General features: G+C 48.1%; 1 protein-coding gene across 1 annotated transcript; it reads left to right on the top strand.

Moving 5' to 3' along the window:
* The first annotated feature begins 6,925 nt into the window (after positions 1-6,925).
* On the top strand, positions 6,926-17,581 carry Fmod (fibromodulin). The gene is made up of 3 exons (XM_020184501.2): positions 6,926-7,144; positions 9,838-10,826; positions 15,800-17,581. Exons 2-3 carry the CDS (start codon positions 9,845-9,847, stop codon positions 15,949-15,951), a joined length of 1,134 nt encoding a protein of 377 aa, XP_020040090.1. The 5' UTR covers positions 6,926-7,144; positions 9,838-9,844; the 3' UTR covers positions 15,952-17,581.
* The last annotated feature ends 2,262 nt before the right edge of the window (positions 17,582-19,843 follow it).

Consider the following 19,843-nt stretch of genomic DNA (forward strand, 5'->3'; position numbering starts at 1 on the left):
ATTTGAATGGGCTGCTTGAAACTTCAACAACACAGCATCTTCCGGGAGAAAGTGTGTTCTGGTTCTAGGGCTGTGATTCTTTCTGGAGAAAAACAAGAGGCAAACAGAGGCAATTAATATTTTTAGGGGTCCAGGCTAGGTCCTCCACATACAACATTTCATTTGATTATTGAAAAACCCAAATGCAGTTACAATGGCCACTTACAGATTCATGATCAATCTCCCCTCCCTTTCTGGCATTTCAGAAAGAAGTTTGAAGAGTTCCTCTTCTAGGAAATGGATGTTAAATGAAGGACTACTTTAGAGATCATCATGTCATCCCACGCTTCTAGGTGACACTCTCACCATCATCCATCAATCAGTAGAGGGAGGCCATCGACAGACTCCTAGAGTGGGATCTGGGAGGGGGTGCTTTCCAGAGCTGCCCAGGGCTGATCCTAGACCTTTGGTTTTGCAAGAGCCTCAGTTCTGGTTTTTTCCTACAAATGTCAGATATGTAGTCTGTTTTTTTCCCAAATGCAACACCCTCCTTCCTACAAAAATATCTTCCCTTCAGTCTTTCCATTGATTAGGACATGGGTCTTCTCCAACCAATATCTGAACAAATATCCAAGATGGGCATTTTCTAAGCATCTAACATATGCCAGATGCTGGGCTCAGTGATTATAAAAATTTTTGTGGTGTTGGTGGTCAAACCCAGGGCCTTGTGCATGCTAAGCAAGCTGTACCACTGAGCTACATCCCCAGCCCTTGTGTTTTGAAACAGGGTCTTACTATGTGGCCCAGCTTGACCTCAAACTCACAATCCTCCTGCCTCCACCTCCTGAGGACTGAGATTACAGGCAGATGCCACATATATATAATATATATATTATATATATATAATCCATGCCTGGATTATAATTATTTTTAAAACACCCAGTGATATAGGTGTTAGCCATCCCCACTCCATAGATAAAGAACCTGAAGACCAAAGAAATTAAGGAATATAGTGTAGATTTCTGGAATTCAAAACAATTCTGGCTGGTAGAGTGGCTCAAGATGTAGGACCTGAGTTCAAGGCCCAGTATTAAAAAAAAAAAAAAATTCTGTCTGACTAAAACTCCATTCCCTGTTCAAGACAATGATAACACATTGCCTTTCCCAAAAACCTTCCCCACTCCACTTTCTAAAGGGGTTTTCCTAATTTATTTATTTTTAATTGTTTAAGTGTTGCTTTACATGTTCCATTCAGGGGTAAGCAGACAATAGAAGGAACGAGAGTTCAAGAAATCGCATACCTTGCTAGAGTCATTATTCCTGGCATTCACTGAACTCTACTTGAGCTAGATCCAAGTCCTCAGACCTTTGGATGAGCCTAGGGGAAATTTAACAGGTCCTTACCTTGAGAAATTAGTCTTAACCATCCCCAACTAATCTCTCTCCTCAACCCTAGGGGATTCAAGTGGAGCTACTACTCAGTTGGTGTTCTTGATCTACTTTTTCCCCACTCCAAATGATTTGTGTGTGCACGTGTACGTGTGTACAAGGATGCGTGTGCATGTGTGTGGTGCTCGGGATTTAACCGAGGGCCTTTTACATGCCAGGCAAAGGCTGTACCACTGAGCAACACCCCCAGCCCTAACCTTGCTTCTTAAACTCCTGAGAAGAAGCCAGGACATCTCTTGTTTGAGCTGCTCTGACCTTGGCTCTTAGATCCTGACCTTTTCCATGACACTCTAGGTGGGTAAGATATTTTCCTATCTATCCTGCAAAGATGTCTCTCCTTGTCTATAGAGAGTTTTGTTCTGACCCTGTGGTCACCCCTCTTGCCCTTATTGAGGAATTTGGTTACTCCAGACACCAAAAGTCCATCTCTACCTTCAGCTACTTTCTCCCTGGTTGGTTTAAGTTACCAAAGTACATTTCCTGTCCTTTAGAGCAACCCAACTTCTTCACTTTTCCTTTATTTAGCTAATGTTTAGAAAAGGCCTAATATAGGCTAAGCATTGTGCAGTGTTTGGAGGCACAATGGCATTGCCTCTCTCCTTAGGGAGTTGCAATCTATTAAAATAATCAACAGTGTCTGTCTGCTGTTTATTCAGGGCACAATAGTGCCCCTCCCCCCTGTAAATCCAACTCCTCAGGAGACTGAGGCAGGAGGATCACTTGAGCTCAGGAGCTCAAGGCCAGCCTAAGCAACATAGTGAAATCCCCGTCTCAAAAAAAAAGAGTCTGGGTGAGGTGGCTCATGCCTGCAATCCTAGCTACTCAGGAGGCTGACTCCATCTCAACCAATAAAAAACTGGGCATGGTAGCCAATGTCTGTCATCCCAGCTAGGCAGGAAACAAACAGGAGAATTGTGGTCCATGTTGCCCAGGCATAAATGTGAGACCTTATCTCAAAAATAACCAAAGCAAAAAGGGCTGGAGGTGTGACTTAAGTGGTTCATACCTGTTTAGCAAGAACAAGGCCTTGCTAAAACAGAGGGGCACCGCTTGGCAGTCTACCTACTAGGAGCCTACATTCTTTATCCCACTTAGTCCTCCCAAAAGCTCATGAATTTAAAGTTATTTTCCCCATTTATGAATAAGGAAGTTGAGTCTCGCTGATGCTTAAGCTATTAGCCCAAAGTCATGGAGATAGTAAGTGGTGGCGCTGGAATTTGAACATGTATCTACATCCAAACCCTTGCCTTCTCATTTACACTGGAGAGTCTATAGACAGCACAGTGCTAGAAGCAGATAGATGTAAATTTAGAATCCTAGCTCTTTCACTTATTGCTATATAATCCTGAACAAATTGATGAGTTTTCTGAACTTGAGTTTGCTCGTCTGTAAAAGTAAGGTATGATGGCACTTACCTCTTAAAGTTGTGGTGAGAATCTCAGAAATGGTAGCTGGTACTTTACAGCTGATATCTAGGCCTGATCTCACCTGTAGCCATGTGGGGGTTTTTTTTTTGTTGTTGTTGTTTTATTTTGTTTGTCGGCATCCTGGAAACTCTTCTGTCTTACATTGGTTCCCTCCACAGCCCCTAGCACAGACTGAAAGACAACATTAGTTCTTAGTAAAGGTGATTGTCATATGTTAAGTGATTGAATGAGAAACCTTGCAGGTTGCAGGCTTTAGACTATCTATCTGTTAGACATTTCTCCCTGAACAAACCCCCTTTCTCAACTCAAATACACTCATACATTCGAGAAGGAAGCCTTCTGAAATCCTCTTGTCACCACCATGTTAACAATATCAAGTATACAATGAGTGCACAGTAAGAGCTATCCATTAAATGAGAAAGCTTATTCTCTGTTTTATTCTTACATCAATTATTAGGACAGTCTGAAGCCCTCTATGCATCTCATAGGACTTAGAATGAGCTCTTGAACCTTGTATAGCTGAAAGAAAACAAGTCTTCCCCCCAGTTCCAATATCTTCATGGCATTCTTCCTTCTGGAAAGAGCAGACTCTCCATAATGAGAATTTCTAATGACCCCTCAGTGCCAAGGGCAGAGAAGACATCTCTTCTGGAAACTTTGGGACACCATTGCTAGTGCCAGGGTAGCCAGGACTTTCCATTGAAATACCAGACTAGTTAAACGCCCTCTTTGACACCAATAGATTTCAGGATGGGCCAGCAACACAGCCTGGATTATATTATTGTGACCATCTTTCTAATAATCTATCCAATTCAAGAATCTTGTTTGGGTGAATTTTCAGTCTTCCCCCCATCCCTGGGTTGTCTGGGATCAGAGGCTGTGTCATAAACATGAGGGTTGTCCAGTCCTGCAGGTGATGAAGAGGAAGGGATTGGCAACCACAGGAGCATCACTGTGTTGCTGATGGGATTTTGAGTCAGAAGTTATTTCATTCATCCCAGACAGGGAGGGTCCAACATCAGAGGCAATCAGTCGTTCCTGTGGCTGTGGTTTAACCTGTACTTTTCTGAGTAGAGAGGAAATAGCAGTGGTCTAAACGCCTGGAAATTCTAATTGGCCTGAAAGTCTACGGGTTTTCCTGGACTTGGTGGTGGTAACTCTGACACTGATAACTAAAGTCAGACAGACTTTGTGGGGAGCCCGAAATACAATTCGTCTCCTGAATCAGGCACTTTCCTGATTGCCTACAGAGCTAGGACTACAAAAATGAATGACATGACCTCTCTCCTTAGTTTGCAGTTCAGTAACTGAGCAGTGCTGGCTTGACACCTCCCAGAAAGCACCTGTGACTCAAACAGGCCTCCTTCACACATGGACTCCCTCAACAATTTAGGTGACATCTGTATTCCCATATTAACACCAAGCTTTGAGGACCTAGATCCTGCAACCAGAAAAACAGCAGCACTAGTCAAAATGGTGGTTGGAAGTTCCTCTAGAGGTCAGAAAAGGATACTTTTGACAGTGGGTGGTCCCAGACCTCTGCTTCTCAGTGATCCCTCCTGCCTGCCTTCCTCCCAGGCTACCTCAACACAAGATGGATGAGTAAAGACCTGGTACGAACCTCACTCCTTTAGACATGATCACCAAACCACATGGAGATGCTTGTCTTTTTTGATGGACATTGATTGGAAAGGATCCCAGTCAATATCTGATCCCCAGTCTCACTGACTTTCATTGTTAGTAAATGCAATATTAGTCAGCAGACTGGAATTTTAAAAAATAAATATCTGTACTCAGTGAGTAGGTTTACCCAAGCTATCTATATCCATCTAAGACCAGTTGGCAGGACCAGTGTCTTCTGTAGAAATGATAGCTCAATGGATTTAAAAAATTATCAGAAGGTTATCTGTACATCATTCATAACCTTCAAGGTCATTCTGCCTCACTTATGAGGTCAGAGGTTACTGCATATATATCTGCTTGATTATGAGCAGACATTGTATCGAAGCTTTCTTTGTGTCCTTGACACTTAGAAGTGCCTGACACAGAGTAGATACTTTTCCTTACTAAACTGAAATGAAATTGTGTAGGGTCAGGAAGGGACCCCCCGTCATATTGCAGTCCCCACACCCATCTCTACACACACCTGCCTCCAGATTCAAGCAGATCAAGTCACTATAATTAGTTGAGCGCCATCTTGGTTGTGCCCAGCCCTGACATCAGAATGATCACCATCTCTCCATGCTGTCAATGTTCTGGTCTACAGTTATAGGAAAGTGTGTGAGACTTGAAGAGACCGAGGTTCGAGTCCTTGCTTTATCCCTTACCAGCTAGTGGCTTAACATCACTGAGTCCCTAATTCCAATGCAAAATAACCCAGGTGATCATTAAATGAGAAAACATAAGCAAACCAGCCCGTTTAGAGTAGGTGGTCAGCAAAGTCTCATTTATATGTCAATCTTTTGAAAGCTCTTCTTAAATCCTGAAGAGAGTGGGTCCCTGGCAAGGACTCTTCTGGCAGTCTACACATTAAGTAAACAGCTCAAACTGATTGCAGCGACCAAATGTACCACCTGCCTTGACACTTCTCGATTCTTCAGATTCAGATCATCGGAAGATTTCTCAATTGTTTTTTAATATAGGAGATGTTTCTTGGATGTTGACAGGAGAGTGTTTAGACATGCGGGTCCTCTAAAGTACTGAGAATTTATGGGATCCCAAGTCTAATGGTTCTCAAGTGTTTTCTCCTAGTCCCTTAATTCCAAGTTCAGATTCATGATTCCACTGCTTATGGGCATCTCCACTGGAATGCCAACAAGCATTTCCAACTTAGCACATCCAAAGCCTAACTTTGGTTTTCTACCCACTGTTCCTCTCCATCTTTCCCATGTCAGGCAGTGGTACTTCCACCCACCTCCTTGCTCAAAGTTAAATTCTAGGAGTCATCCTTGACTTTCTCTGACTCACCATATCTGGTCCATCTGCAAGACATCTCAGGTCTCCCTCTAAAACACATTGCCCCTTCTCCTCTGCACTAGTTCCATCTACGGGAGTCCCTTGTGGAACTCCTACTTCTACCTTCACCTTTCTCCATGCAAGTCCCTCCTGTGTGCTTTTAAAATGCAAATCTGATCCCAGTGCTTCCCCTGAGTAAAATAAGCTGTTTTAAAACATCAGGATGAAATCCTTTCCAGGGTCTAAAAGTTCTTTCACTGTGTGGGCTACTACCCATTTCCCTAACTTCATCTTCCCGACCTGGGCCGGTTCACCCCTCCTTAGGCAACCTGGTGGTCCCCCGCTCCCGGGAGGTCACCATATTGATGCCGAACTTAGTGCGGACACCCGATCGGCATAGCACACTGCAGCCCAGAACTCCTGGACTCAAGCGATCCTCCTGCCTCAGCCTCCCGAGTAGCTAGGACTACAGGCGCGCGCCACTGTGCCCGGCTACTTCATCTTCCCTAGGCTCAGGAACTCTGCATCTATGAAATGGGTATGACAGTAATAATCTCTACCACATAGTAAGCACCAGCTATGAGCTGGGTCAGGCAGGTCTTGCAACAAGCCAACAAAGCAAATGTTATTAACCATAAGTTGTAAGGATTTACACAAAGTGTTTGATGCTAATATGTTAGATTCCCTGTGTTTCCGTTTGTTCCAGTGGTTGGGGCTGGGGAGGGAACTGTAGCCCAGAAAAGCCTCACTGATCAAGGGTAGATGGGAAACAGCACCAGCTGTCTATCATGCATGCTCTCCACACACTAGTTTAACACCTGCCTCTAGGGGGTGCTTGAGTCAAGAAGGGCAAGTAGTAGCTCTCTGGGGGACCCAGGCTGCTGAAAGAGTTAAGAGGCCTCTTCCCTTGCCCTCCGGCTCCAGCATCTGTCTTGTGGGCTTAATGAGAAATCCAGGCGCTCACAAGAGACTGTACAAATAACTTTTGGGGCACCGCTAACTCATTCAGCAGAAAGAGTCCCAGGGCTGCCAATGCTTCAGGGAAGGTAAGTGAGTGGAAAGAAGGTGTTCTTTAGAGAGGCAGCCGGCAGAAGGATTCTGCGCGGTTGAGTGTGAGCTCCGCCCTTGCAGCAGAGCCGAAAAAGCCTGATCCAGGCTCCTCAGCCCCTCTCTTCTTTGATTAGGAATTTGGGGGCGGGCCCTGGCCTGGCACACACCCGCACTTTCTCAGTAGGCACTGGCTCCTTGCTCTCCCTTCCTCTCTCTCACACGTTCTCCAACCCCAGGAGGCCAGACAGAGGGACACGGTCACTCTCTGCAAGGTTCAACTGGAGGTAAGTTTAGTCATTTTACTTTAGTTTTGTCCTTTGTAATTTCACAAAAGAAAGAAAGGAAAGGGATGGGGAGGGAAGGAGAGAGTGATAGGCAGGAGAAGTTAGTCTTTCCCACCTGGACTACAACCCCAGGGATGCTGGAAAGGGGGCAAAGGGGGAGAAGAGGGACAACTGCCTCCTTTTACCTCTCCCCTACAGAAACTTTATGGGTTCTGGGGACCTCCAATTCAGTCATGAAAAAGTGAAGATCCAGATGTCTACGGAGGCTTTTCCCAGCTACTCATGAATCCCAGACTTGCTGGGGCTTGGGGCATTTTGGAGGGTAGCCCCTGAGTGTCCCTGAAATGTCTTTTAGAGAGGGGCTGTGGTACCCAAATGCTGCTGGTGGGCAAGTTTTATGGGGTGTGTGTGTGTGTGTGTGTGTGTGTGTGTGTGTGTATGCACGTGTGTGCATGTGGAGGTGAAAGGGAGAGGAAAAAGAGAAGTGTTAAGGATTGACCATGGCCAGGCAACTGTGGATTGAGATGGGGTCCCCCAGGTTAGGGGATGGCTTCTGTTTTGAGCTCCTTGGCTCTGATTGGAGGAAAGATATTTCCCTAGAGTGGTGACTTGGAAGAGCACAAGAGCTCCTGTGTCAGATCCCCCTACTCCAAGAGTGTCCATCCTGGAAACTTCACACTGTACAAACTCTGAGCACGAGAGGGTCCCGAACATGAAGGAAAACAATTTAAGAGTGTGCAATCCTGAAGCAGCATTGCTAGGAGATGGGGTGGGTGAGGAAAGGATTTACTCCCCACAAAACTCAGCAGCTGTGCATCTAAGGAGAGGACACAGTGGTGAGGTGCGCAACCCTTGGAAAGCTGGGTCCTAAAAAGGAAGATGACTTCTGCCAAGGTGCCCAGTCTGGAAGAAGAAGAAATGGAGACAGAGGCTTACTGTGCCAGCCCTCCAGACAGCCACCTTGGTCCTGCAGCAGCCCAGAGCTGTGCATGGAAAAATGTGCTCTTGGCAGTGGGCCGCTCCACCCGTCTTCTTCCCTGGCCAGAGCCAGGGACCAGCCAGCATGCCCAGGCAGTGGGCAGTTGGGTCTGCTGCTCAGAAACACTGTGGCTCTTTGTCTGAGGCCTATGGCTGCCCAAGGATGAGCCAAGGTGCCTGCTCCTCTGCAGCCCAGGAGCTGATGGGATGACACAGACCTAAGGGAACTGCTTTCAGGCAACAGAGAGGTCTGGCAATGATGGTGGCCAGCAGATGACTAGATGGAGTGTCACAATCAGGATCCTTTTCATCAGTTCTTTGGATTTGATATTTGCTCTTATATTCCTTTCTTCCTCCTGTCATAGATACCAGCCCCAGAAAGTTCCAACAGCAGTGTGAGGGCTACATGTGACTCTTCCACATCAAGAAAGGTTCTAAGCTTTCTTTGTACAAGGGTGACACTCTGGAAGGCACCCACTACTCACAGTGGCTATGCAGTGTGCTATAGGTAATTAAGCTATCGGTAATTGACCTATGTGCCATCCCTGGTCCCTCATCTGTCGTACCTTCAGCTTCCCTCACAGATGATCCCAGACCCCACACTTCTCCTCCAGCCTGCCCTGCTCTCATCTCACTAGCACAGCAATCGTAAAGGTATTAGACTGCCCAACACCGTGAGGTGCCCTGATGTGGAAACTCATAAGCCGGTGCTGCCACTTGGAGCAAGTAGCTTGGCATAGGAGGCAGGGTGCTAGAACCCCATCCTGGACCACCTCCCCTTCTACTCCAACTTTCTGTGTTCCCTGTTCATTTCTCCTGCCTCTCACATGGCTGTCCCACAAACCCATGGCAGGTGTGAGGGCTGTAAGCACTTCCTCATCCGGTACCACAACAGACAGAGAAGTAAACTGACTAGTCAAACTCCCACTCAAGAGGACAATTGCCACACCCCATGCCATGTCCTCAGGCTGGAGTAGATTGGTAAATGTTGTATGAAGACCAGTTACATGTATAGCACGAGCTGCTAACTAGGAAGTTTTCTCACCCAACAGTCTGTTATGGATCATGGCACTTTGAAGGGTAGCCCAGGCCTGGTGGTAGCCACAAAAGGACCACACCCATTCCTATACACTCAGGACCAGAACCCCCAGCCTGCCCACAGGACCAAAAGGTCTTCTAGAAGTATTTCAGAACTTCCCCTTTAATGGCTCAAGCTACTCCTGGGGGCTTCCCAGAGGCATGGAAAGAGCCATAGGGCTTTTACCCTTAGACTCTTAGAAGATATTATTTCCCTGGGGTCCAAACTGGATGAGAATTTAGGCCTGAAGAGTACCCCACCACTACTACCTGTATACAGACACACACACACACACACACACACACAGTGTTGTGGGTGTCACACCTTGCCCAACAGAATCTTCAGGATACTGGAGGCTCCTCACAACCCTTCCCTCCAAAAGCTGCAGCCCTCTCAAGGTCCTGTCAATCTTAGAGTCTCTCTTTCTGTGGCTATGTGACCAGGAGCAAAGGCACTTAGTCCACTCCAGATAGCCAGGGTCCAGTGCTCTGGGACCCTGGAAAGTAGGACTCCCTATCTGGATGCCTGACACTATGGTCACACTGTGGTCACATCTGCACAGCTGTGAGCCTGCTCCGCCTTCCTGCCCTCCTGCAGCTCACTCATGCTTGTTGTTCTATTCTCTCCCACCCTGCAGAGAGAAAATGCAGTGGGCCTCCCTCCTGCTGCTGGCAGGGCTCTGCTCCCTCTCCCAGGCTCAGTATGAAGAGGAAGATTCTCACTGGTGGTTCCAATACCTCCGCAGTCAGCAGTCCACCTACTACGACCCCTATGACCCTTACCCATATGAGCCCTCCGAGCCTTACCCCTACGAGGTGGAGGAGGGCCCAGCCTACTTCTACGGTTCACCATCCCCACCAGAACCCCGTGACTGCCCCCAGGAGTGTGACTGTCCCCCCAACTTCCCCACAGCCATGTACTGTGACAACCGCAACCTCAAGTACCTGCCCTTCGTGCCCTCACGCATGAAGTATGTCTACTTCCAGAACAACCAGATCTCCTCCATCCAGGAAGGCGCCTTCGACAATGCCACTGGGCTGCTCTGGATTGCGCTCCACGGCAACCAGATCACCAGTGATAAGGTGGGCAGGAGGGTCTTCTCCAAGCTGAGGCACCTGGAGAGGCTGTACCTGGATCACAACAACCTGACCCGGATGCCCGGCCCTCTGCCTCGGTCCCTGCGAGAGCTCCATCTCGACCACAATCAGATCTCACGGGTCCCCAACAATGCTTTGGAGGGGTTGGAGAACCTCACAGCCTTGTACCTCCAACACAATGAGATCCAGGAAGTAGGCAGCTCCATGAGGGGCCTCCGGTCCCTGATCTTGCTGGACCTGAGCTACAACCACCTCCGGAGGGTGCCCGATGGGCTGCCCTCAGCCCTCGAGCAGCTGTACTTGGAGCATAACAACGTCTACACTGTCCCCGATAGCTACTTCCGGGGGTCACCCAAGCTGCTCTATGTGCGGTTGTCACACAACAGTCTCACCAACAGTGGCCTGGCCACCAACACCTTCAATTCCAGCAGCCTCCTCGAGCTTGACCTGTCCTACAACCAGCTACAGAAGATTCCCCCTGTCAACACCAACCTGGAGAACCTCTACCTCCAAGGCAACAGGATCAATGGTGAGACCTCAGCAAGGGAGTGGGGTGGCTGTCTGTTTTAATGAGTGCCAGTGGCAACCCAAAAGAAATAGGCATGGGAGAACCAAATGGCACAAATGAGGCAAACCTGAGCCCAAGGCGTGGTGGTGCATGTCTGTAATCCCAGCTCGTCAAGAGGCAGTGGTAGGAAGATCCAGAGTTCAAGGCAGCCCAGGCAGATTTAGTGAGACCCTGTCTCAAAAAAACAAAATACACCCAAAAGGGCTTGAGGTATGGCACAGATGGTAGAGCACTTGCCTAGCATGCATGAGTTCAATCCCCAGTACAGCGGAAAAAAAAAAAAAGAGAGAGAGATAGAGACAGAGACAGAGACCAGCTGCAACCCAGCACCAAGCCATACTCCTCCACAGCAGTGCTAAAACTTGGTTGGGAGTAGGTGAAGTCAGAAGATGACTTTCCAAAAGACATAAATTTCAGTCTGGGGCTCAAAAGGGAGCTGGGCAAGGGCTAGGAGAAGGCAGGACAAGAAGTTGCCATGAAGGAACTGGTCCCTTAAGTCTCCTGTAGGGGACAAGGGGGAGCATGGTTGAGAGAAAGGGGCCATGTGTAGAGCAGCAGTGAGAGATGAGTAGGGAGAGGTTTGGGAGGGTTCAATTCTCGGAGAGGGAGACTTAAATTGGCTCCTGGGTTCATCTTCGGAGGAGGGTGGGCTGCTAAGAACCCGCTGTGTCTGAGCGTCACCAGAAGAGGACAACCTCCGTTTCCCCTCCACTGACCCCCGCCTCCACAGCCTGGTCTTGTGTTCTGGTGTTTGTTTGTTTTTTTAAAACTTAACAGCTGGGGGACAAAAATGTGCTGCCTCTCAGAGCTGAATGCAGTACTTGTTCCCACCAGTTCTCCCTGGAGTCCAAGGAGCCCCTGGTGGCAGGGCAGAGTTCTTCCCAAGGGTAAATGAGTCTGACCATTACAAAGCTTTGGGGTGAAGCACCTCCCTGCACAGACCAAAAGGCAGCAGAAAGGCTGTCTGTCTTTGACTAAGAGCTAAAATACGCATTTCTGATTGAATTGTTGCTTTCCAGCTGCCTTCCTCCCAGGATCTTGTGTCCAGAATGTGCTTACATTGCCCCAGGCTTCTGATGTCTTAATCTCTGCTGGAGGTACTGAGCCAGCATTTAACCAACCTCCTCCACTCTCAGGGGAGGGAGGACTGTTAATGACCACAGCACAGGGCTCTGAAGTACAGCCTGCTGGGAAGGAAGGCGCCATCAAAGCAGAGGGAGAGACTGAGTCCTGTCCGTTTGCTCTCCTTCCTTTCTCTCCCTGAGCTCAAGGACAGATCAGTCATTTAGCTAGATGTTAATGAGTCAGACAGTCCTCAGAGCTAGAGAGATGCCATTCTCAGAGGGCAATATGGCAGGCAGGGAAGTGGCAGCAGGGCAGCAAGGTGGAGTGCTGTCTGTCTGGTCTTTGATCTGTAGTGAGAGACACCATCATGTACAATCCAAACTGTTTTTTATTTATTTTGTTGGGGTCTTCTTATTCCCAGGGTGAGGCTGGGGTCCTTTAAGAAGTCTTGTTGTATACTGGCTTTAAATTCTGTCTAGCAGTCACCTACCACCCACTCTGAATCCAGGAGGGTTGTCACATCAGAAATGTTACATTGTGCTGGGCACTGGTGGTCACGCCTGTAATCCTAGCTACTTGGGAGGCTGAGATCAAGAGGATCATGGTTCAAGGCCAGCCCGGGCAAATAATTGCTGAAACCACCCCCTGCCCGCCCCCGTCTCCAAAATAACCAGAGCAAAATGGACTGGAGGTGTGGCTCACGTGGTAGAGCACCTGCTTTACAAGTAGGAAGCCCTAAGTTCAAACCCCAGTCCCACAAAAAAAAAGAAAGAAAGAAAGAAAAGAAATGTCACATTGTAGCTGGAGATGTGACTCAAGTGGTAGAGGGCTTGCCTAGCAAGCTCAGTGCCCTCAGTTCAAACTCCAGTATGGCCAAAAAAAAAGTCATATTGTATGCTGTGCTTCATCCAAGTATGACCCTGAAAATGGGACAGCAAAGGGCAGCTGTTGTCCTGTGAAAGAGTTCATTAGTTACTTAGTGCCTAACTATACAATCAGAGAAAAGTGGGGTCAAAGCCTCTCATCGCCTCTCTGCCTTCCTGCAGAACCACATCTGCCAGTCAGATACAAGGCAGTCCACCTCTCCCAAAAGCTGTCCAGAAAACAAGCTGAGAAAACTAAGTATAGTGAAATGTCCCAAGGTCCTGCAAAAGCATTCTGTGTTCAAAACATTTACAAGTTTCCATCCCCTTCCCCAAATCCCTTTGAGCAAAATTAAAGTCTAATTCCTTTACTGGTTACCATTTAGTCTCTCATCCAGTTTTCTGGATGGGATGTCTTATCTTTCTTAAATTAGTACATTAATATATGCAAAGTGTCTGGTCCCAGGGAGCTGGTACATAATTTTAAAAACACTACATGGCTTTCTTCTTGTGGCCACTTTGAAGTAGACAGGTCTGACAGTTTTTGTTGTTTTCAGTTTTGTTGTTATTTTTTTACATTCAAAGATGGGGGAAAAACTGAAGTCCAAAGAAGGAAAAGCCATCTCTGATGCCACCCACACTGTTGAACTCTGAACTCCTGCCTTCAATATCAAAGGGCCTCAAAGCCAGGCATCCCTGACTTAGAATGGGGAGGGGGTGTCTCTCTGATTTAGACTGCAAGCAGGAAACAGCACCCCCTACCTCAGCCCCTCTCCGAGGACAAATGTGAAGAACAGCAATGCCTTGGGGTGACAAAGGCGGGCAAAAGCAGTGCTCTGAGGGAGGAGCTAACAGAATAGGAGTTCCAGGCAAGCAGGCAGGCAGACAAGGCAGAGTCCTCTTCCTCTCTTCTTTCTCCCTCCAGTGTCTCCCTCAGTTTTTCCAGCCTGGCAACAGTGAGAGAACAGCATTGTGGAATGTTATTCAGAAGCTGTGGTCCAGTGGAGCAGGGCGGGTATGAGGGAGAAGTCTGGAAAGACTTATGTCAGTGTTTAATCTGGACTGGAAACTGCCGGCCAGGGCCTCCACGCAGAAACCCGGTCCTATTCATGGGCTTGGGGAAAACAGCAGGGGGCCCCCAGGGCCTGGTGTGTGGCTCATCTATATACTCTGTGTGTCTAGCTCTCCACAAGTCTACCCCATATTTATGTACCCGCAGCTAGGATCCGGGACTTCAGCAGACAGTTTGCGGGCTCCAGGCTGGGAGAGAATCTATCGCTGAGCCTTTAGCTCAGCCCAGTAGAGTTGGATGTGACACTGAAGCTAGGCCACTTGTCTTCTCCCTACCCCACTCCCTAAAGTACAGATGATAAAGACCCAGCCCCTGAATCTGCCCACTTGATCTGTCCCCTGGGACCAGAAAAGAAACATCCCAGATCTCCTGTCCCTCCATGAAGGCTATTTCTCACTGTCCTCCACTCTTCCCAGGGTCTAGTTCTCCTTTGGACTTCTAGATTTTGTGTCTTATGTCTTCAGACAAGTTAATTTGCTGAAACCTCATCCCATCGTATCTTGGTAGGTTCTAAACAGAGACTGAAAACAGCTGAGAATGTAGACCAGGGATGGTGGCACACCTGTAATCCCAGCACTCATGAAGCAGATCCAGGAGAATCATGATCCTGAGGCCAACTTGGGCCACATAGGCAGACCCCCCCCAAAAAAAATTCATCAGTAATACTAATTTTTTTTTCTTTTATTATTCATATGTGCATACAAGGCTTGGTTCACAGTAATACTAATTTTAAAACACTTTCCTCCTCAGCCTGCCTATGCCCTCTGTGCCCTCTTCATTTCCATACCCATAGTCTCTCCCAAAGAGGGCCTCCCACAGTTGCCCCTAGGAAGAGAGTTCCCATACCTGCCAGCTCCAGGGACACAGAAGAACGTCTTTAGTGGAACAAAAAACAACCTCAGCTCCACCTCTGCAGCTAAGTTATAACTGCCAGGGATGTGCACAGTCTATATTCCAGAATCCAAGGGCAACTTCATTCAAGGGCATGCTTGACCGGACCTCACCCCCCACGTGGAAAGGACCCCTCAGAGACTCCTGAGCCTTCAGTGGGGACTTTGTAGTCCCTGTTGGAGTTTCAACTGAGATCTTGGTTTTTTCCTTTCAATTCAGTGACTTGGTAGACTGGGGACAGAGATAGCTGATTTAACCAACAGAACAACTAGATTGAAAACTGTGGGAGGATTTATGTCAAAACAAAGTAGCACTATTGTATCTATTATGTGGTTTGGGGGACTTCTGAGATTAAAGAAAGAGGTAGCTATAGTGGTACTGAATGCAGGACGCTGATGGGGTTATTTATTTGACCTTTGAGTTTCCAGCCTGCTTTAACAGCAGAGCCGCGCTCACCAGTCTGGCGGTACTGGGAGTGGAGACGTGCACCCTCCTCAGGCTCTAGCACGCAGACACTTGCCTCTCAGCCCAGGGTTTCTGCCTTCAATTTCCTGCCACTTTCTCTATCTGCAAAGTGGCCGGAGACAGTCAAGATTTAAGCCCCTCCATTTCCCCAGTCTTCCTTCTCAGAGCAATTTACCCGAGCCCTCCCTCTGCAAAAGCAATCAAGCACTTCAAAGCGGCTGCAGTTGGTCTCTGATTACCCTCTGCTTCCCCCTGCTGCCCACAAACTGTAACAAACCAAGTGCTGGCGGGAAGGGCGCTCAGGACATGCAAGGGCCTCAGAACAAAGCACAGGTCGGAGTGGGGAGGAGAGGTGGTTGAGCTGCAGACGCAAGCACAGCCTTCCTAGGTCCCTAGTTCTGTCCCCAACGGTGCCAATCCGTGTGGCTCCAATCCTGGGAAACATCTTACCGCCACCTCCCCAGCTTCCACCCCTTGCGTCTGAAGTCTTCAGCTCCGAAGAGGCCATGGAACCGCACTGTGCATCTGGTCCCTGATCTGAGCTCTCCCCTCCCGCCCGCCCCTCTTGTTTCCCCCAGAGTTTTCCATCAGCAGCTTCTGCACCGTGGTGGACGTCATGAACTTCTCCAAGCTGCAGGTGCTGCGCCTGGACGGCAACGAGATCCAGCGCAGCGCCATGCCGGTGGACGCGCCCCTGTGCCTGCGCCTCGCCAGCCTCATCGAGATTTGAGCGGCCCGCGCACTGCGCAGCAGCCACCGGGCGCACAGCCCCACCGCCCCGCTGCATCGGCTGGATGGCTTGGTTTGGCTTTTGCTGGAAGGTCTGGGACAACCATGTGACAGAAGTCCACGGGCTCCTCTTTAGTCTCTTCCCCATAGGCAGGGTTAGATGGGATCAGGGGCGGGGCAGGTTTCTGCTGAGGACATAGACCGAAGCTCTCTGTTCTCTGGGGACAGAAGTGGTGGCAGAGGGAGTAATCCCCAGAAGTCCCAGCCCCAGCAATCTCACTGGTCTTGAGTTCTCCCGGATGGCCTGATGTTTGGGTAAACGCGCATAACCACACTTTTCAAGCAATCTCTGACTCTTAGTTACAGCTCTCCGCATGGGCGCAGCTGCATATTCAGCTACTCTGGGCTCCTCAAAATATACCTCTTGCCCAGCCACCCACTCCTCTAAACCCACCTCATCCACTCCGCCCTGCTTCACCCAAGCCTCTTCTGTGTGTTAGGCAATCAGGAGACTCGTTGGCACGTGGGCACCTGCCCAGTGGCCTGCGAAGAGAACCTGCACTTTTGTCTGAGGTTGAAAGAACACTGAAAGTCATCTCTACCCCCCCCTAAACTCACCTGTTGAAAGCCACCAGATTGGAAGTCACCAGCATGGTGACAATATTCATGGCCTGATGCCAAAGAAGACCACAACCTCAGGTTTAGATAAATGTATGGGACTATATTTTAGGGGCTGGACAGCTTTTTAAAGGTAGATCAGATTTCGCAGTAGGAGAGGCTAGACTTTGGTCATCAGACTCCATAACACACCTCAAACTGGTTGAACAGAAGGTATAGCCCTGGTAATGTCTCTTGCCTGTCAAGCTCACATCCCAACTTGGTCATCTAGCCTGATAGGGGGAGCCCACATGGTTTTCAAGGCATGAGAAAAATAGTTTGATCCAAGTAGGAAGGTTTAATAAACCAACGGGAGAGGCAGACTCCTCTGCCCTGGATTTGCCTGCTAGCCCAAATGAGAGCAATGTGGTTAATCTGTATTAACTGATTTATCCCAAGCAGAGTTAAAGTACCAGCTCTGCTAGGAGTGCCCAGACCAGGCAGCCAAATCTCACCTTTGCTGGGCATGAATCCCTCTGCTTTTGTATCTCTAAGCTATGTCCTCATTCCTGAAGATGCCTTTGCTTTGTAGCTTGGCTGGGGAACAATTAATTCTTATTTCTGAAAGGGAATAATGCCTGGGCCTAACCCACCTGCTCTTCTGGGTACTGATGGGATGGAGCCATCTGGGTAGTCAGGGGCAAGGACCCACTGTGGAGAGTTAGCCCAAGTTGGCCCCACCAAAGGTCATTACTCCCTGATTCTGTGTCTGCTTGGGAGCAACTTCCCTGAAAAGGGAAGGGAGAATCCTTGGACTATGTTCTTGACTCCGGTCCCTGAAATCCACAAAAGCCAAACCAGCTAATTTCAACAAAGGAGCTCCAATGTGCAGGGTAAGCCTGCCCCTGCCCCCAGGGCTCTTCAGAAAGCATCTGCATGTGGACGCCATCATGCCTCTTATTATAACGGATCTTCATTATGGGGAAAGCATGAGTGGTGGTCAGCCTGACCAATAAAGTTATTTCATGAGCACATGTGCAAGGACGGAGTCATTGACAGCCAATATGGGCTTACCTTAGGGTGACCTAGTGAAGTCACTTAGGCCTGGATCTGAATAAGCTCTTTCTTTTCTATTCCTTTTGGGCAGATGTAGCTAAGAGATTTTCAATAATAATAATAATAATAATAATAATAATAAGTAGCCCATATAAAAGCTCAAGTTATCAAATTTTGTGTTCTAGAAGTTCTTTTTAAGTCTAATTTCAATCCTATTATCTACGTTTTTCCTTCCATTTGGCTCCCAAGAGATAAACATTTGATTTTGTTTTTTGTTTTTTGGTCATTCTAACTTTTTTTCTCCTTCCACCATCCTCTCCTGTCAACCCAATAACTCTGCGCCTAGCTGGTCCTCAGTATTGTTGTCTTGGCTGCTGCTGCCCTCCACTGGCAACTGCACAGAACTGAGAGCAGCCAAGTCCAGTTGGTCGTGGAAGAGGAAGATAAGCAGCTAAGCCACCCATGGGTTCTTTCATCCATCCTCCCAATGCCTGTTTCTTGAAAGCCTTCAGGTACCAGGTGTTGTGCCATAGCAAATGTCATGTAAGTATGAAGGACAGACTACACTTGCATTTTCAGGACAATCCACTGTCTTCTGACTAATCTGCACCAAATTCAGTGCCAAGTATATTGTGAATGTCACAACTCCATCTTAAGCCAAAGTCAACTAATTTGACTATAATTCTCTGGAGCATAAGTTAGGCAGGAATGTGAATGTGTGAAATGATCAGAAGGAAGCCATAACAATGACCACTAGCTTTTCTCAAGAACGGCAAGCTAAGCTTTCTGCCTTGGAGCTCTGGCACAGAGAGGTGCCATGTGAGAGAGAAGGAAGAAGGACACATTGGGAGGAGACTATTTGAGCAATAAGGAGGAGCCCTACAGTTTTGTTTCTTAGCAGCTCCTGTGACCATACCAACCAAGACAGAGCAGGGAGAAGAGTCAGAGCCAGCCCAGCCCTGCTGGATGGAGGCTTCCCTCGTTTGGTGTTTTTGTTTGTTTGTTTGTTTTTGTTTTGGGCAGCACTGGGGCCACCAAACTCAGGGCCTCATGCTTGCTAAGCAGGTGCTTTTACCACTTGAGTCACTCCACCAGCCCTTTTTTTGTGATGGTTTTCTTTTGAGATAGGGTCTCAAGAACTATTTGCCCTATTTGAACTGTGATCCTTCTGATCTCTGCCTCCTGAGTAGCTGGGATTATAGGTGTGAGCCACTGGCTCCTGACGTCCTCATTTCTAAATCCAGTGCTTCACTATAGAGAAGCAAAAAGGGACTATGGCTCAGGCTCAGCTGCCCCTTTCTTTACACTACCAGTTGATGAGGACTTAGTATGTGCTAAAGGTTTTACTTCTGTTACATCACTTACAGATGAGAATCATCTTAAGCCATAGCTACTTCTATCCTCACTATTTTATACATGAGGAAACTGAGGCACAAGAGGCTGAGACCACCCAGTTAGGGAGCATGAAAGAAGGCTTTGATTGCAAGCCACCTGTCTCCCCAGCCTGTCAGTATTGCCCATGGTTTTCTACTGTGCTCCCGGAAGATCCTGGTGTTCTGGGTTAGTAGTGTGTGCAGGTTGTTGAAGGTAGATGTTGCAAGTGGACAGAGACCATCTTACTTTTTTGCAGGGTGGGCCTAGATCCATTCTGCTAGCATTTTTAATTGCTTTATGGGTTTTGCAATTAAAATCCACTCAGTAAGGATCTACTGAGTGCCACAAGTCAGGCACTGGGAATACAGCAGAGGACAAACGCACACAGCCCCTGCCCTCCAGGGGTTCCAGTCTAGCATAGTGTCAGACACTGAACAACAAACCCCATGGTGAGAATGGTGTGTTAAAAACAAAGGGCTGGGAAGGTGATGAGCACAGGTCTGCACAAGGATTATCAAGAGCCTGCCCAAGATGCTGTGAGCCATGGAGGAGGCACAGTAATCTAGACAAGGAGAGAGGAGGAGCCACAGGGCAGGGATAACAGACTGTACAGAACCGAATGCCAAAGGAAGCAGAGACACTTGGGCAAAGAAAATGGCTAGGCTACAGAGAACGAGGGTGTTTCAAGTTGAGACTAAAGAAGCAGCCAGGGGTCAAACCACCTACTGCCTTTATTCTGTTATTTCAGAACCCAGTACAGAGAAACTTTACCCCCATCCCAACCCCACATCCAATGGCCTGGACTATACAGGGTCTCACAGTTCTGCATTTTGGCCACCAGGGGGCAGCATCTCATCTTGCGCCAT

Source organism: Castor canadensis, chromosome 11, assembly GCF_047511655.1.
Source record: "Castor canadensis chromosome 11, mCasCan1.hap1v2, whole genome shotgun sequence".
Lineage (NCBI taxonomy): Eukaryota > Metazoa > Chordata > Mammalia > Rodentia > Castoridae > Castor > Castor canadensis.

Bases quoted from the DNA above. Each gene is read 5' to 3' on its own strand.
- Fmod (XM_020184501.2), top strand. From the start codon at position 9,845: ATGCAGTGGGCCTCCCTCCTGCTGCTGGCAGGGCTCTGCTCCCTCTCC. The intron at 10,827-15,799 runs GTGAGACCTCAG...TGTTTCCCCCAG, and splicing joins CCAAGGCAACAGGATCAATG to AGTTTTCCATCAGCAGCTTC.